The following is a 14739-nucleotide window of genomic DNA, read 5'->3' on the forward strand; positions in this document are numbered from 1 at the left end:
TGGGAGGTCTTCCTCTCGCCTAGGTAGTTTGCTTGAAGAGAATCCTCTAAATGAAGCCAAGCGTCAACGTCGGATCCCTCCGACAAGGTCAAGCGACCAGGGAATGATCCACCCTCTGCAAGATAAATTGATCTGGGAGCACATTAATGCACCCGCCGTAGCGGTATCCCAGAATATGGCTCTGCTTTTCGCGTTCGTCCGCTGGGCACCTGTCAGACTTTATGCGCCGCTAGTGGACGAAGTAGTGAACTCGATCAAGCTCAAACTGCTTGACACGTCCAGGACGACCCCAAAGAAAGCCAACAATCTGGACTGCTTCTCACGGCTACTACTCCAGCATGCCCACGTAGAGGAGAGTGTACGAGCTGCTGGGAGTGGTCCTCTCCCCTTGGAGTTGGAGACTCTCGTTCGAGTAGCTTCCCAGACGGTGCTGTGGTTGTTCTCTCATGAAGCACTTGGCTGGTTTCGAGAGTTTTTCCGCTTTAATGCCGCTCTAACATTGGACAAGAAGGCGATCCGGTCGTGTTTTATTCAGTTTCTACTTGAACTAGAGGAGCATTTGAACGCAAAAGTGTTCGCAGCTTCCACCCTGCACAGCTTGGCCAACGTGGCAGAGCAGGTGATTGCAGCAGTGTATTCGCATGAATGTTTCCACAGTCGTCGGCCTCTAGTACGGCAGATAGTAAGCGGCCAAAGCTTCGCTGGGTGGAGCATGTTCGTTGCTCAGATGCGAGATATTTACATTGGTACTACAAGCTCCCCACAGTCTCTCGATCGAAAGGCCACTTTCAAGACGGTGTTTCCTCCTCACAATGCTGTCGAGTGCAACTGGAATGGAGAATGGCTCTTGGACACGGATGACGTGCAGTGGGATATCAACGAAGCTAGCTCCTCTCCCGGTCGCAAGATGGATGCCGACCCCAGTGTGCCCGACGTGTCACTTTCTTCGACGGTCGAGATGATGATGCAGATTGTCCAAGTTGAGGTAGCGCTTAACGTCCAAGGGAGGTCTCTTCGTGTACGAACACCGCAAAGAGTGGCTGGTTGTCTTGACTGTATGAAACTGGTACTAGAGGGCAAGGAACGTATGTTTCGTATGCTTCCGAATGGGATGTCGACAGGTGCCGGAATGGGTTCTCACGGAGATTACTTTGGTGAAATGCGCGTCGAGGCACCAGGTCAACTAATTCTTTTCCTCGAGATGTTCAACTGGTCGCTAGAAGAAGGTTCTCCTTCCTACCATATACGTTCTTGTATCGAGCTTCAGCGAAATGGTCAACTTTCTGTCAGAGGCGACATCCTGGTGACTACAGGGTCGAGTACCTTCACAGCAGAAGAATTTCCGTTCGTGGGAGAAATGAGTCTGCGTGTCAAGCGTAAATCAGTCGAAAAGGCTAGTGCGAGAAGGGTTCCTGCCGCTGGTGCACCAAGGGATGCTCCTATTATTCCCTGGAGGGAGTATGATAGGTTTCGGTTGTGCTATCACAAGTTATAGCACAAGCTGAAACAAGGACTTGAGGGCATTGAACAATTGCAATTGGAGCCTTTCGCTACCTGCATTGCAATTTCAAGAGCCGTGCCAATTGTTCTGATCAATGATTTAGCTATCACATATAATTCAATGTTCTTTCCTTCAACACCCACCCTTCGTCACAACCAAAATCACAGCAAAAGCAACACTGTTAGCAGTGCGGTTCTCCGTTCTTGTTTGGCGGTAGGTCACCACAGCTGAAGAAGTGACTAGAAATCGATCTTAATTTTGTGTAACAACGCTCGTCCATGCATTGCACGTATACCGCATTGAGCAAATACAGCGGTTACCAAATCGCTCATGTAGTATTTGTGGGGTTCACTTTAGCCCAGTATTTGGTCTTGAATGAGCTGCATCGCGCCATACTGTCAATCGATTCCTTAGCCGTAAGATTTACCGAGAAAACGATATCGTATCGTTCTCGTTACCCCCGCCGCCTCTTTACTTCTTACTCACGCGCTCGCAGAATGTACAACGTACACGGTAGTTAAACTCCATGTATCTCGACAGCTTCACGGCGTGAATCACGCGAACACCAAAAACTTCAAGTAGTGAGAGTATGTCTTTTGCTCTATAATAATCACGCTGTGATAGGTGCATATGCGACGACCTCAATGTTGTCAAGAGGCTCTAGCGGCAAGTAATAATAGCAGCCTTCCTTTGGATAACTATCTTGTTGAGTGACCTCCAGCGCTCAGGTAATGGTCATGAGACCGTTTAAGCGAAAAACAGCTTTTTTCTTGTGTGTTTCTGAGCTTGATATTTTCACTGTGCAGCTACTTTGCTAACATTCATTCATACAAAAATACAAAGCCTATGGGCTCTAAGAGTTTTACTGACGCAGTTAGCACTGTGCACCGCAGTATATTTGCTCGCAAGAAATTGTGTATTTCTTTGTCTAGTTTTTGAATAGCTGATGCTGATTTTTTTTCTCGAGTAGGCGTCACAAGGGGAAACTTCTGCTCACGCAATAGATTCGCTAACGCGAGGACGTCAACCGTGACTTGATCTTCGCAACCTTGGATCAAAGGCTCGTTGTCGAGTAGCGTGAAGACATGTCTGGAATTAAGCAGCACGGCATGCGCTGCTGAACAGTTCTGAAGCCAAAATAATGGCGAACGGCTACGTTGGGGAAAATGGGGAGATTGCTTCTCACGTCGTAGAATTCGTAAGACCAACTGATGAGCCCCCTTGATAGCTTCAAAATAAAGATGTACTGGATGGCGATACATGTACAGCTTTGCACGATAGATTCTCAGTGTCGCCAGTACAGCCTTTCGACGATCACGGTCCACCAATCGTCGAGAGCAATACCATTTGGTGAATGGCACGGCTTGAGTAATCTGGCGCATATGTCACGAGCTCACCGTTTGTACTGGGGCCCGTCAGATCCGCACAACCAGCACTGCATGCACTCACACCATTAAAGGCGGGTGTGATGCAGCTAACAGTGCTTGCGTAGATTACTGAAGTAGGAAACTCGACGCCCATTATCCCACGTCAAATATTGGAGTCGAACACTTTCGGGCAATTTATCCAGCTTTGTAAATCGGTTTCATGTTCTTAAAGGAATTCACCCCTCCACTAAAACCGCGGTGCCCCCCCCCGTGTCATCGTCACTGTTAATTTTGGCTCCAAGTGCGTTACAATCAGCCGTCTCAAATACGCGACAGAGTCTATCCATTGCCTCTCTCACCTCGGTAGTTCCTCGGCGTCGAGTAGTCAGTAGATCCATCCTTGTTGGCTGAGCTGGAGAAGGAAATGACAACACGAGTGGGCTAAATACGGAGATGGAAACAAGCGAAGTACTTGACTGGATCATCATTTTGTTATTTGCTTTGGTTTGTGAGTTTGGGGTTTTGTTTAAGGCGTCGATCTCAAGTAATTTGGGCCCCAATCATGTTTGATTCTCAAAACTAAGAAAACTAACGAAAAGAGCTGTGAGCATAGTTTAATCACTTTTTCTGCTGGGACCTCACTACCTCGGTAGTTAGAAACATGTATTACAAAATGATGTTAACCTCGGTTTCACTAATCTGCTGGTGCTGCATACGGTACTACAGTCTGTAGTTCGACTGTAGTATGTATGCAGTCTAAAGCAGAATGTGTAGATTTTCTCTAAGCTAAAATCTGAAAAACGCAGATCGAATACGTAAACGTTTAGAGAATTTCAAGCTTTTCCTGTTACATGTATTAACCCCCCCAAAGCGACGGCCTGTATTATACACGTTTCGTAGGGAGGGCTTATCCTGTATAATACACGATAAATGGTGCATGAATGATCTGCTTGTTTTTCACCTTGTTTTTGTATACGGTCAAAAAAACGCTAAGCCAAAGAGGGATAGGTATGTGAAGCCTGATCCCCATCCTTCCTGGTGCGGTGTGCGCAGGCGGTGCATTGCACAATTTTTCATAAAATAAAAGTTTAGAGGCAACTCAGCGATATGTGGTTCACGCCAAATCAATATAAGAAACTGCAGGGATTTTCAACGCCACTCATTTTGGCGCTCATTTCAGAAAACTCCCGCTCCCAGTCAGATGTCGGGGTTTCGGGCCCGGTGGAAGGAACTACGGCAGGAAGGCTGGTCTTCCAAGCCTCCTACAGGCCTCTCAAATGACCACACCTATCTGAAGCCCGGTAAAAGCAAGACAGACGTGCGCGGAATAGACTTCTTTGTAGGGGAGAAGGAGCTGATGTCGTATTTGGATCGACTAGACCTCGGTAAGTTGTTTGTTCTAATGATGTATTGAAAACCTGAGCCTAACCGTTGACGCGTGTATAGATGAGCTTGCGAGGCAAAAGGAAGATAAACGACAGACCGACGACGCCACACACGCATCCTCGAGGCAAGACGATGGCGCCACTCCACCTGATGACGCTACTACACCTCCAACAGGTATATTTTACAACGCCTGTACATTACACCGTACCTGTCTAACACTATCGTGTATTATGCAGTTAGTACAGTGCGTGAAGAGCCACTCTCAACCACCCCAGTACGACAACAGACGCACCCCAGCTCTCCAATGCAATCTCACTCCAGTGCACCTCTAATTACTACTTCGCCGCACGAAGCTGACGACGATATCGATGCTTTATTTTCGTCAAGTCCAGACACACCCGGTACGTTTACTGTGCCATCCATACAATTCGAAGGTGTTGTAGCTAACTCTTTTCAACATTGTATTTTTCCAGCTGTGCCAACCACTTCAAGGCGCAATCTGTATGAACTGTTTGGGTCTTCTGATGAGTCAGATGACTCTAACGACTCTCCGCAAAGCCCCAAAAATGTGCAACAGTCCGCAGACGGCGATCGCGTGGACGCGGCATCGAACGCTGCGTTTTTCTGTTCGTCTTTATCTGGTAGGTTCAAACGTGTATGTACACGATATACAATTCCTATGTATACATGATACACATTCATGATAATAACAACTATCATGTATATTTTTAACAGACGATCCTAACATTGTAACGCCCGGCGATGACAAGTATGTCTTTGCAAGTCTTGATTCGGACGAGGAGGGGGGAGGATTCTCTGTGTACGACGATGATGAGGAGCTGGAGCTCGCTGAGCCTGATCTCAGCATTGAAGATGAAGATGTCGTCCCACCTGAGCTTCCATTTGATGCGTCTCTACTTGAAGCAGTAGGTGGTGTTCACGAGATTGCACGTGGCAACCTCAAGGCTGATGTTTTAGCCGACATGAAGGAGAACGGGTGGTCTCCAGTGCACAATCAGACGCCTTACCCATACATGGATGAACCCTACGACATGCGTCGCGATGATTGGGCAAATATTGACTATCCGGATCTATTTCGCGGTGAACATGGACCAACTGCTGCAGCGTTGAGCGCTGCCGAGACCCCAATTGGTGCATTTTTTCAGTTCGTCCCGCCGTACTTACTAGAAAGAATTGCGGGTGCTAGTAACGACTACTTTATGGAGAACCTAGACGCGCGAGTGGAGAGTCTACACGCCAAGCAGCTAAATAGGAAGCTGAAAAGGCCTGATTTCCATGTCTCACCTCCGGATATCATAAAGACTAAGCTGCTGAACACGAAGGACATTTCAGGACGAGAAATTGCTATTTTTCTTGGATTACTTATTGCAAGAACGATAGCTCCCAACAAAGAGAGGTTTGATAACCATTGGAAGACTACAGATGAAGGTGCTATTCCTCGTGGCTGTTTTAACGCATTTATGACTAGAGATCGCTTCTATCATATCTCGCGGAATCTTCATTTTAGCAGCAATGCTGACGCAAGAGCGCATACCGATCGAGCTTGGAAACTCCGCCCGGTGATTGACGTGCTGCAAGAAACATTTCAGGCAAGTTTCATCCCACCTCCAATAATGGCGTTTGACGAAGCGATGCTTCCGTGTACGTCTCCGTTCAACAAGATGAGAATCTTCATGAAGGACAAGCCCCATCGCTGGGGCACAAAGCTTTTTATGCTGTGCTGTTCCAAGTCTGCATACTGCATCAGGTAAGGAAAAGAGCGTGCCTTCGGGCACGCTCTTTTTGTTTTTGGTTTCAAAGCTATCTTATCGTGTCTTCGGCGTGCTAAAATCTTTTAAACTATTGTGTATATTACAGGTTTGAAGTCTATTGTGGAAAGCAACAAATGCAAGACAGTAGCACACCCAGTGATGAAAAATCGGGACCTGCCGCAGTCGTACGGAACTTACGTCAAGTCTTTGGCGTCAACGGACCAACTGAGCGACGTCTCATAGTCACCGACAAGTTTTACACCTCTGTCGTGCTGGCTACGCAGCTGCTGACCATGAACTTCTACAGTTTGGGCACAATAATGACGAACAGAAAGGGGCTGTGCAAAGCAATTCTACCAAAGAAGACTAAAAACGGCAGGAAGGAATCAAAGAAGCGACCAGCACAGATCGTCAAAGGAACGTATGACGTAGCCACCCTCCAAAAGGTGCCATCGATCAAGGCCGTCCGTTGGTGGGATAATCAAGCGGTGTATCTGCTTGCTGCTGGAGGAAGTGCAGTACCAGACCGTATCGTGCGTAGGAATCCAGTAGCTGGAGATCAGACAGAGTTGATGTGTCCACGGATCGTTAAAGACTATCAGACTTTCATGGGCGGAGTCGACGTTCACGACCAGTTACGTCTACAACGGCAAGTATTCATATCCTGTATATACACGTTGAAGTCATCGTTTTAACATGTATTGTACGTATTATTAGGTATTCACTGCAATTGGCTCGGCGCTACAAGAAGTACTACAAATCTCTCTTTCTGGGACTGATAGACATGGCTATCATTAATGCTTTCATCGTGCACAATTACCATCGCGCGGCACCGGGAAGCCAAGGGTTTCCCACGTGACTTTTTCTGAAGACGCTTCATCTACAGCTCTGTCAGTTGCTACCGGAAGATTGGGTGCAGCTTCTTCGCCACCGCGGGCATCACGCGACGCCAACGCGGGCACGACAAGCTCGAGCGGCGCACATGCCTGTACAGGCCGACGAGTGGCGCAAAGGAAACTCCGATAAGACGAGAAAGCGTAGGCAGCGTGCGTGCAAGGTTTGTTCGGTGCTAAAAGGCGCTGCCACGTCTCACGGGGAGGAGCCGACATTCTACTGTGCTGAATGTAAGCTGAAAACAACATCAAGACACGAGTCAGCCGCACGCGTATTCCTCTGCAACAAGGTGAAGCATTGCAGCAAAGGCGAACCTACTTCGTGCTGGGATATCTGGCATAAACACTGGAAAAATGGGACTATGATCCCTCAATCAGGACGCAAGCGCAAAATTCGAGCCCGGAAGCCCGCACGCGCTGCAAGTGACGGTGGCTCTGATGCCAGCGACTCGGAGTCGCAGTCTAGAGCTGAAATCGGAAGTGTTTCCTCTCAGGGTCGTTCGGGATGGCGGCCACACACCAACGATAACGGCATCTAGTGAGATCGTCGTCAGAGCACATGTTCCGGCTTCAAAAATAACTTGATTTGAATATATGTTTTTTTGTGCAGATCGCCATGTGGAATCCTTCTCTAAATATTGACAAAAATATGACCCGTCACTCCCCGCTAGATGTGGTTTTGTACAAATGTTGTGTTGTCTTTGTTCACTCAGGACACGATATCAGCGTTATCGCGTACAGTGCAGACATGTTAGTATACCTGATACACGATATCGAGAAATGAAGACCCTAGGGGTGGGGCGCTGTACCGACTCTGTTAGATACACGATAAAATATAGCTGGGTCTTACTATTGTAACCCACTATCCATAACGTGTATGGGGTTTCGGTAAATAGGCGCAACGAAATCCGCTCGCTTTGGGGGGGGTTAATACGTGGTTACGTCGAAGTGTATCATTTCTGAACTAACAATTTAATGATACCTATTTACAAATTGGTGTTTTTGAGATCACTTTATTGTCCTATTTCTAAATTTGAGTATCTTGACCATAATGTGGTGTTCGCCACTCAACCAGGATCCATTTTTCCCAAGCATGGTCACCACCACGCCGACGCTGGCGGCGCTGCTAAAGGGGTTGCGGCAAGTGTCGCCTGACTCTTCTGCCTCTAGAGCGATGGAGCAGGCTGCTGACCGCCTTATTTCCACCTCGTCGTTGGCCGAGGCGCAGAACCTCGTATTTGGTGCGTACAGCGTGTCGTTTCTAAATGCTCGTTTCCATTTCTGACAATTAATTCGCCGAGTTGTTGCCACAGCACTGCAAAATTGCGCAAAAGACCATCACTCTGCTGGACTGACTGGACGTTTCTATGACAAACTGCAACAAGCTGCAGCAATCTGCACCGAGCCATCCAGTAAGGCCGAGTTCCTCGGCTTCACACTCTTCCAGGAGAGTGTCCATCTACTAGATACACTGGAAGTGTCCACTTTGCGTCGCGTGTTGTTCAAGGTCCTGAACGCCAACATGGGCGTATTGTCCGGCTATTTGGCTGCTCTCACGTCTGTTAATGGACCCATTTGCAACTGCCAAGTGGACATTGCAACAGTGCAGCGGACACTTGAAATAATATCTCCTGTCTTCAAAACTGTCCTCATGGACACTTTGCAGACAGAAGGACACAAAGCTGCGGTATTAAACAGCATCGTCTCCATCGCCTGGCGCTTTGAGGACAACTCATCTGTGCGCACAGCTCTCGTCCGTATCCTAGTGGACGCACTGGAGCTCGTGCCTCACTCGCAGCTCTCCCAGGCGACGTACGCGTCTCACGTGTCACTAGTCGTTGAGTTACTGAGCTCATTTACCGCTCCGACGAAGGAGCAGGCGGCTCTGGCGACGCGAACGGCGCGTTTCGTGCTAGAATCGGTGCAGCTTTTGCTCGAAAGCGACGTGGGCGTTGTGTCGCTGCTGCAGGCACTCGGCCAACTGGCTCGACAGGTGCCTAAGGCGCTCTGGTGCTCGGTGTTTCTAGCTTCCGCTGCGTATTTCCTAGTGGACAAGTGTGAGACGCCCTTGGAGCAGCAGTTGATGCTGCATGTACTGAAAGATACGCTGGAGTTTGGATGCGCTACGTTGGCTGACAGACGCACCGTCTATGTGGAAATCCTGCTGCTGCCTCTGTCGTCTCTGGCTGCTGTACACGGCAGCACGGCGTCTGAATTGCTTCAAAAGGTGATCGCCATCAAGACCAAGAGCAAATATCATGTGAACCACGCGAGTGAAAGAGACGCAGCCTTGACAGCGACTGCAGTTCACGCTCGGTCGGCTGTGCAGCTGATTGGCGATGCAGAAGGCTGTCAGCGCTGGCTGAACACCTTGTTCTCGACCGACGACGCTGCATCTACAACAGCTAACAAGTCGACGGACAAGTGGCTGGCGTTAGTATTGAGCGCGCTGCTGTCGGATACGCGATCGTGTGTCCGTAAGTGTGCTGCGGAGTGTCTGACGCGTCAAGTGAAGAGCTCGCCCAAGGTCTGGGGCGCGGAGACTACCAAAGCGCTCGTGTCGAGTCTGGTTTTCCTCGTTTCTCAGCACCCAGCGACAGATCTCAAGCCAGCGTCAGCACGTCGCTATGGTCTGTGGATGACGTCGTGTTTGTATTCCTTGGCGGGACTCGCAGCTACGACAACGGATACGATGCGCGTCATCCTGCGTCTACTTGACAGCATGAATAACACGACCAAGATGCGGCCGATGGCGCTCCAACTCATGTACGAAGTGTGGCAGAAAGAGACGCGCGTGTTCCCTCGACTGGAGACGATGCTGCTCGAGTCAACTTGTCCGGACGACGATACGGAGCGTCACGTCGTGAGGATGGCTACAATCAAAGCCTTGTGTGAGGAAGACCCCGAGCTGGGTGTGCAGTTCATCGCAGCTATCCAAGCGTTTCTCGAAGACAAATTACAGTCTGTAGTTGCCATGGCCATGGACGCCATCACGGCGTTGTGTGGAGCTGACTGCTTGGACTTTTACGTGGCGTTCAAGATCATCTCACAGAAGATGCGCAAGAACAAGGTGACGTGTGCGGACGAGCCTCTCTTCCAGGAGCGTCTATGCTGCTTTTACGCTCTTGGTGGTGCTGAGAGTAGAGCGAATGAAAAACACGCAGTGAAGCTGCTACACCAGACGTGGGAGTTTGCTGACAGTGAGCATTTAACTGTGAGGAAGGCTGCGTATGCGGCCATGTGCACGTTCCCGCTGGATCTGTTGGGTCTTTGCATGTCGGATATGGAACAGGAGAGTGAAGACGAAGAGCAAGCGACGGAGGAGGAAGTCGAGGAGCAAGTGGAAAATCTACTGCAGCGTCTTGAGGGTGAACAGGAAGCAGCTGTTCGCACTGAACTCGAGACGTTGGTAGCGAGAGTTATCGAGTATGAGAGTGCCAAACTCACGGCTGGCGTTGGACGAGGACAGCGCGTGGCGTCTGCGGCTCAAGCGAGTGTCTCAGCTGCAGCAACGAAGGAGATGAAGGCGCTTCTTCCTTCACGAGCAGAGGTGCAGTCCTCGATGTCTGAAATAGTAGACTGGAGTGGCTTTCTGCTGGCGTATCAACCCAAGGCGGTGATCGACACAAGGAACGTTAAGCGGAAAGACAAACTGGTGCGTCTGGCGACTCAAAACGTGGACGAATTGATGGAAACAGTCGCGTCTGCGCTTCAGGCTATGGAGCTACCGTGGACAGTGACAGACACAGCGACAGATTGCGAGCTGTTCTTACGTACACAAGTCTTGATGGAGGGATGGCGCGGGTTTATGGCGACGTACGTGACGTCATTGGACGAATTAGCGCAGCTGAAGACTCCCGTGGGTGTTGACGATGCCGACGTTGGCTTCCGTGTCTTCTCGGAGGGTGGTGAAGGTCTGTTTGACGCGTTGTTACATGGCAATAACAAGATTGGAGGCGCGGTGGCTGCTGGAGCACTGGCCGGACAGCTGTGGGAGTCGAGACATTGGCAAAACCCGCAACTTCGTCTGAAATACGAGGAAATTGTTGAAGAATTGACACGTTTATTAGCTTTGTCGATGGAGAAGAGTCGAGTGTTCTCGACTGACGACGGTGACGCTCGTAGCTCGTCTATTGGAGCTTTGATCGCGCTTCAGCTTGCGCTTGGTAGACGACAAGTGGATGCTACTGAAGACTGCAGCACGTTCTGCACTCAACTAGAGAAGATCGACAAGATGTTTGTGGACATTTACACGAACGCATCGGACGGTATGGTAGAGGCCTGTGCGTTGCTAGGATTGAGTCACGTGGCTGCTCTTTATTCGAACGGAGAAGAGCTGGAGACATTGGCAGAGGCTCAATGGAGACAACGACGCGTTAAACCGATCGCAGAGCGCATTCTCGAGTCGTTTCTGTACACGAAGCAGCAACGTTCGTCTTCGTCGTGTCATGGAGACGTGGTATTCCCTCTGGACAATAGCGGAGTGAGTGCTTCTATTGACAAAGTGGCAGCTGATTTACAACGAATATCATCTAGTGACATGCTGTTGTCATGGGCGGCGTCGATGGGGCTAGCGCGACTAGCTAGTGGGTTCTCGAGTATTAAGCGCTTGGACTGGCTTGCTAATGTGCGCAGAGTCCTAAGCGATGTATGGAGAGCGAGCGACTCCGCTGGTGTCTCAGCTGTCGCCCTGGGTCCTGTGTTACTGCACTGTGTTCACTTCAACGTGGCACCTTCGTCAAGCCTCGAGACTTTCGTTGCAACTTGTATTCAGCGTGCAGCCGACAACGTCGATAGTGGGTTTGTGATGATAGCAGCGGCGTTCGTGTTGTGTCGTTTGGATTCGTTTGGAGGCTTCCCTAGCACTATCCAAGAGCAGACCACGTCGGTCGTCAAGCAGATCCAAAGAGCGCTAGAAGACGGTCGTGGTGCTGTGCGTTCATTGGCCTTACCAGCTGTCGCGAACTTGTTCCACTTGTCTTTTGGTATTTCTGGGTCATTCGTCCCTGGGATGTTGCATATGGAGCACAACGTGGAGCTTACGCTCGATAACGAGACCATTGCGAAGCTGGTGAAGTCGGTTCGAGTCGGGAATGAACGTGTGCGTGGGGGTTCAAGTGCCGTTCTCGGGGCTATTGCGCGTACGGCGGACGGCTTTTACGTTTCACACAAGAAGAAATCGTTTGACGTTGAGATCCGCACGCTGCCGTCGACCAGTTTGTTAGTGAAGACTTTAGAGTGGCTACGACAGACGAATCCGAGTGATAGCGAAGCGGACACGAAGACTGCGATGTCGTTATTAGGCTGCTTGACATCGACGGGAACTGTGCTTCCGTTATTGGATTACGCCTCGTTAACTCGTCGCGTGATGTTCCGGTTCTGCTCGGTTGATACAAGCGTGGCTTGTGTTAGATTCGCAGCTACTCAAGCGAGTTGTGACGAGCTTGTAGCTGGTGACTTGCTCTCTAGCCGATGGTTCGGACACGCCGACGCAGCTCTGCAAGCAGAGTTGATGACGTGGATTGCACACGCAGCTACTCGCGTGTCGACGGACGTGCTGCGAGGCTTGTTGACAACTATCTTTGATATTCTCAAGGATATTTGGCGACGTGATACTTCTAGCAGCACAAGTATACTGCTCTTTGACAGCTGGACAGCTATGCTGCGTAACATTTTGGAAGCCAACTCGACGCGCCGTGTTCCTGAGAGCTCTGTGGCCATGGTGAACCATGTTATTCTACAGAAAATAGTCGTGGAGATTCCATTCGGGCCGCATGCTTCGTCTCTTGTAAGGCAATTTGCTTCACGTGTTCTGTCCAAAGTGGACTACGGCGAACGTGGCTGTGCTGACTCCTTCCTAATGCCGACGAAGTCTAATTCTTCTGATTGGAGCTGGTGGAGAAGTGGACTTTTCATCGTCACGCTAGCGAAGCTCAACGCTCTGAAACTCACGAAACGGGAGGCGTCACTGGCGTTCCAGTGGATTTTACGCCATGATTTTGACGAATGGACCGACGACAAACTCGTGGAGTTGTACTTGCAGCCACTTATCGCCGAGGTCGGGGCGCTGATTGCCCAACACACGAGACCTGCCGAGACTGTGTCTTGTCTTCTGGACGTGATCGATGCCTTCAGTCGGGGGTTATCTGCTCTTGATGCTTCTGTACACAAACGCCGTGCGTTGTTTGACGTTATGGGCTATGTGCTGAGCTGGAAGTCAGCGTGGAGTCACGAGCGATATCTACTCGCGCTTGCTGATGTGGACACAGCAGCGGAGTTGCTGCCGTTCGGGTATATCGCGTGCGCTCACAACTCCAAAACAGTGTCGACCTTGGGTGAGAGATTGCTAGCACTGCTACAGCAGATGAACGATGTCACTGTGGATGAAACGAGGAAGTACGTTGTCGCTTTAGATTCGTGTAGCCGGCAGATGTACATTGCGGCGGATCGATGGTATATTACAAGTACGACAGCGGCGGAAATCAGAGATTGGTGGAGTCTCAAGAAAACGACCTGAAGCGACAAGCTCCGCTGTGTTCGCATCGAACGTTGCTTAATAATCGACCTAACAGAGCCCCTCCAGACCGGAAGCTCAAAAGAACTTTTAAACTGCAAATGCAGCGTAATTATCCGAGCGCCGCCGCTACGCGGCTGTAGTTTAGGGTTTTCTCCGCTACGCTTCGGCAGGTCAAGTAGCGCCTCGATATTTTTAATTTTATTAAGTAATACTTTGAAGTATGGGTCAACATCATGCTTACCTGATACTTCGAAGTAAAAAAGAATTATTCTAATGATCATGAATCAAGATTCTTACTACAGTACAACCTCTTTATTATTGTTGGCTATCACTGTATCTTCATCTTCCACCCAAAACCACCTGCACTTCAAATAACATTTTTACAAACGCTACACAATATGTTTAGTTTAGCGTCGTGCTCGATACCACGGGCCGTTTCTGAGCCATGAAACCTAGCACAAACGATAGTAATGGCCTGTCCAGCTTGTACTACTTACCTGCTTGTACTGCCTATTTCAGCTTGTAAGTAACTAAAGATTGTTCACTTCTCATATCAAGCTCATTGAAGGTTAAACATATTCAAATTATACTATTTTTAATGTATGTAGCGTTCATTTTGTGCTGATTCAGAATTAGCACTCGAATCTGTGCCAGTTATGATTGAAGCATTTGGATATTGTGTCGCAAGACGCCTTGCTGCTACGGTAGTGTTTTCTATTTGATAATTTAACGATGATTCCAGGATTATTGGACGTCACATATGCTCCAAGTTTATAAACATTTCTTTATGGGGTCCACTTAACCAACTACTTCAAGTATAATTAATACCTCTCGTGTTTTGTTGTTGTCTTTTAAAATCGTATCCTACGCCCTATCGACGACACGTCCGCCAGTTTAGTAGTATTGGATTTTGCTGTCCAAACAACTCATAGAAAACAATGGTTTACAGCAGTAACACATATGAGTTCATTTTGTTCAGTCTAAAACTACAGTATCTATCTTTATGGATCAAGTGACAACGCTTATTTACAAAGCGTTGTTCTAACGGCCAGCTTCTGTTGTACATTTGGCAGTTCAGTCAGTTACCTCACTCTCAGATAATTTATTAATATTTCTACAACAAAACAGTTACAATAGTCATTCTCCTACTCCCGTCGCATCACTATCATACCAGCGTAACCAGAATTTCTCAAAATATTTTTTGACAAGCGCAATTAGCAACCCAATCAAATAGCAGTTTTAAATTTATCAGTACACGTGATTCGTATAAGCGCATTTTGCTCAAAACTTTACATGGCATGGA

The 14739-nt window shown here is 48.9% G+C and overlaps 1 protein-coding gene across 1 annotated transcript; it reads left to right on the forward strand.

Annotated features, from left to right (window-relative positions):
- Positions 1–8012: 8012 nt before the first annotated feature.
- Positions 8013–13436, forward strand: PITG_17282 (uncharacterized protein; the record flags this gene model as incomplete). The annotated part of the gene is made up of 4 exons (XM_002896747.1): positions 8013–8160; positions 8233–8998; positions 9059–11876; positions 11946–13436. The coding sequence occupies 4 exons, from the start codon at positions 8013–8015 to the stop codon at positions 13434–13436; spliced, it is 5223 nt and encodes a 1740-aa protein (XP_002896793.1).
- Between the last annotated feature and the right edge of the window lie 1303 nt (positions 13437–14739).

Source organism: Phytophthora infestans, genomic scaffold (assembly GCF_000142945.1).
Source record: "Phytophthora infestans T30-4 supercont1.53 genomic scaffold, whole genome shotgun sequence".
In the NCBI taxonomy this organism is placed as follows: Eukaryota; Oomycota; class Peronosporomycetes; order Peronosporales; family Peronosporaceae; genus Phytophthora; species Phytophthora infestans.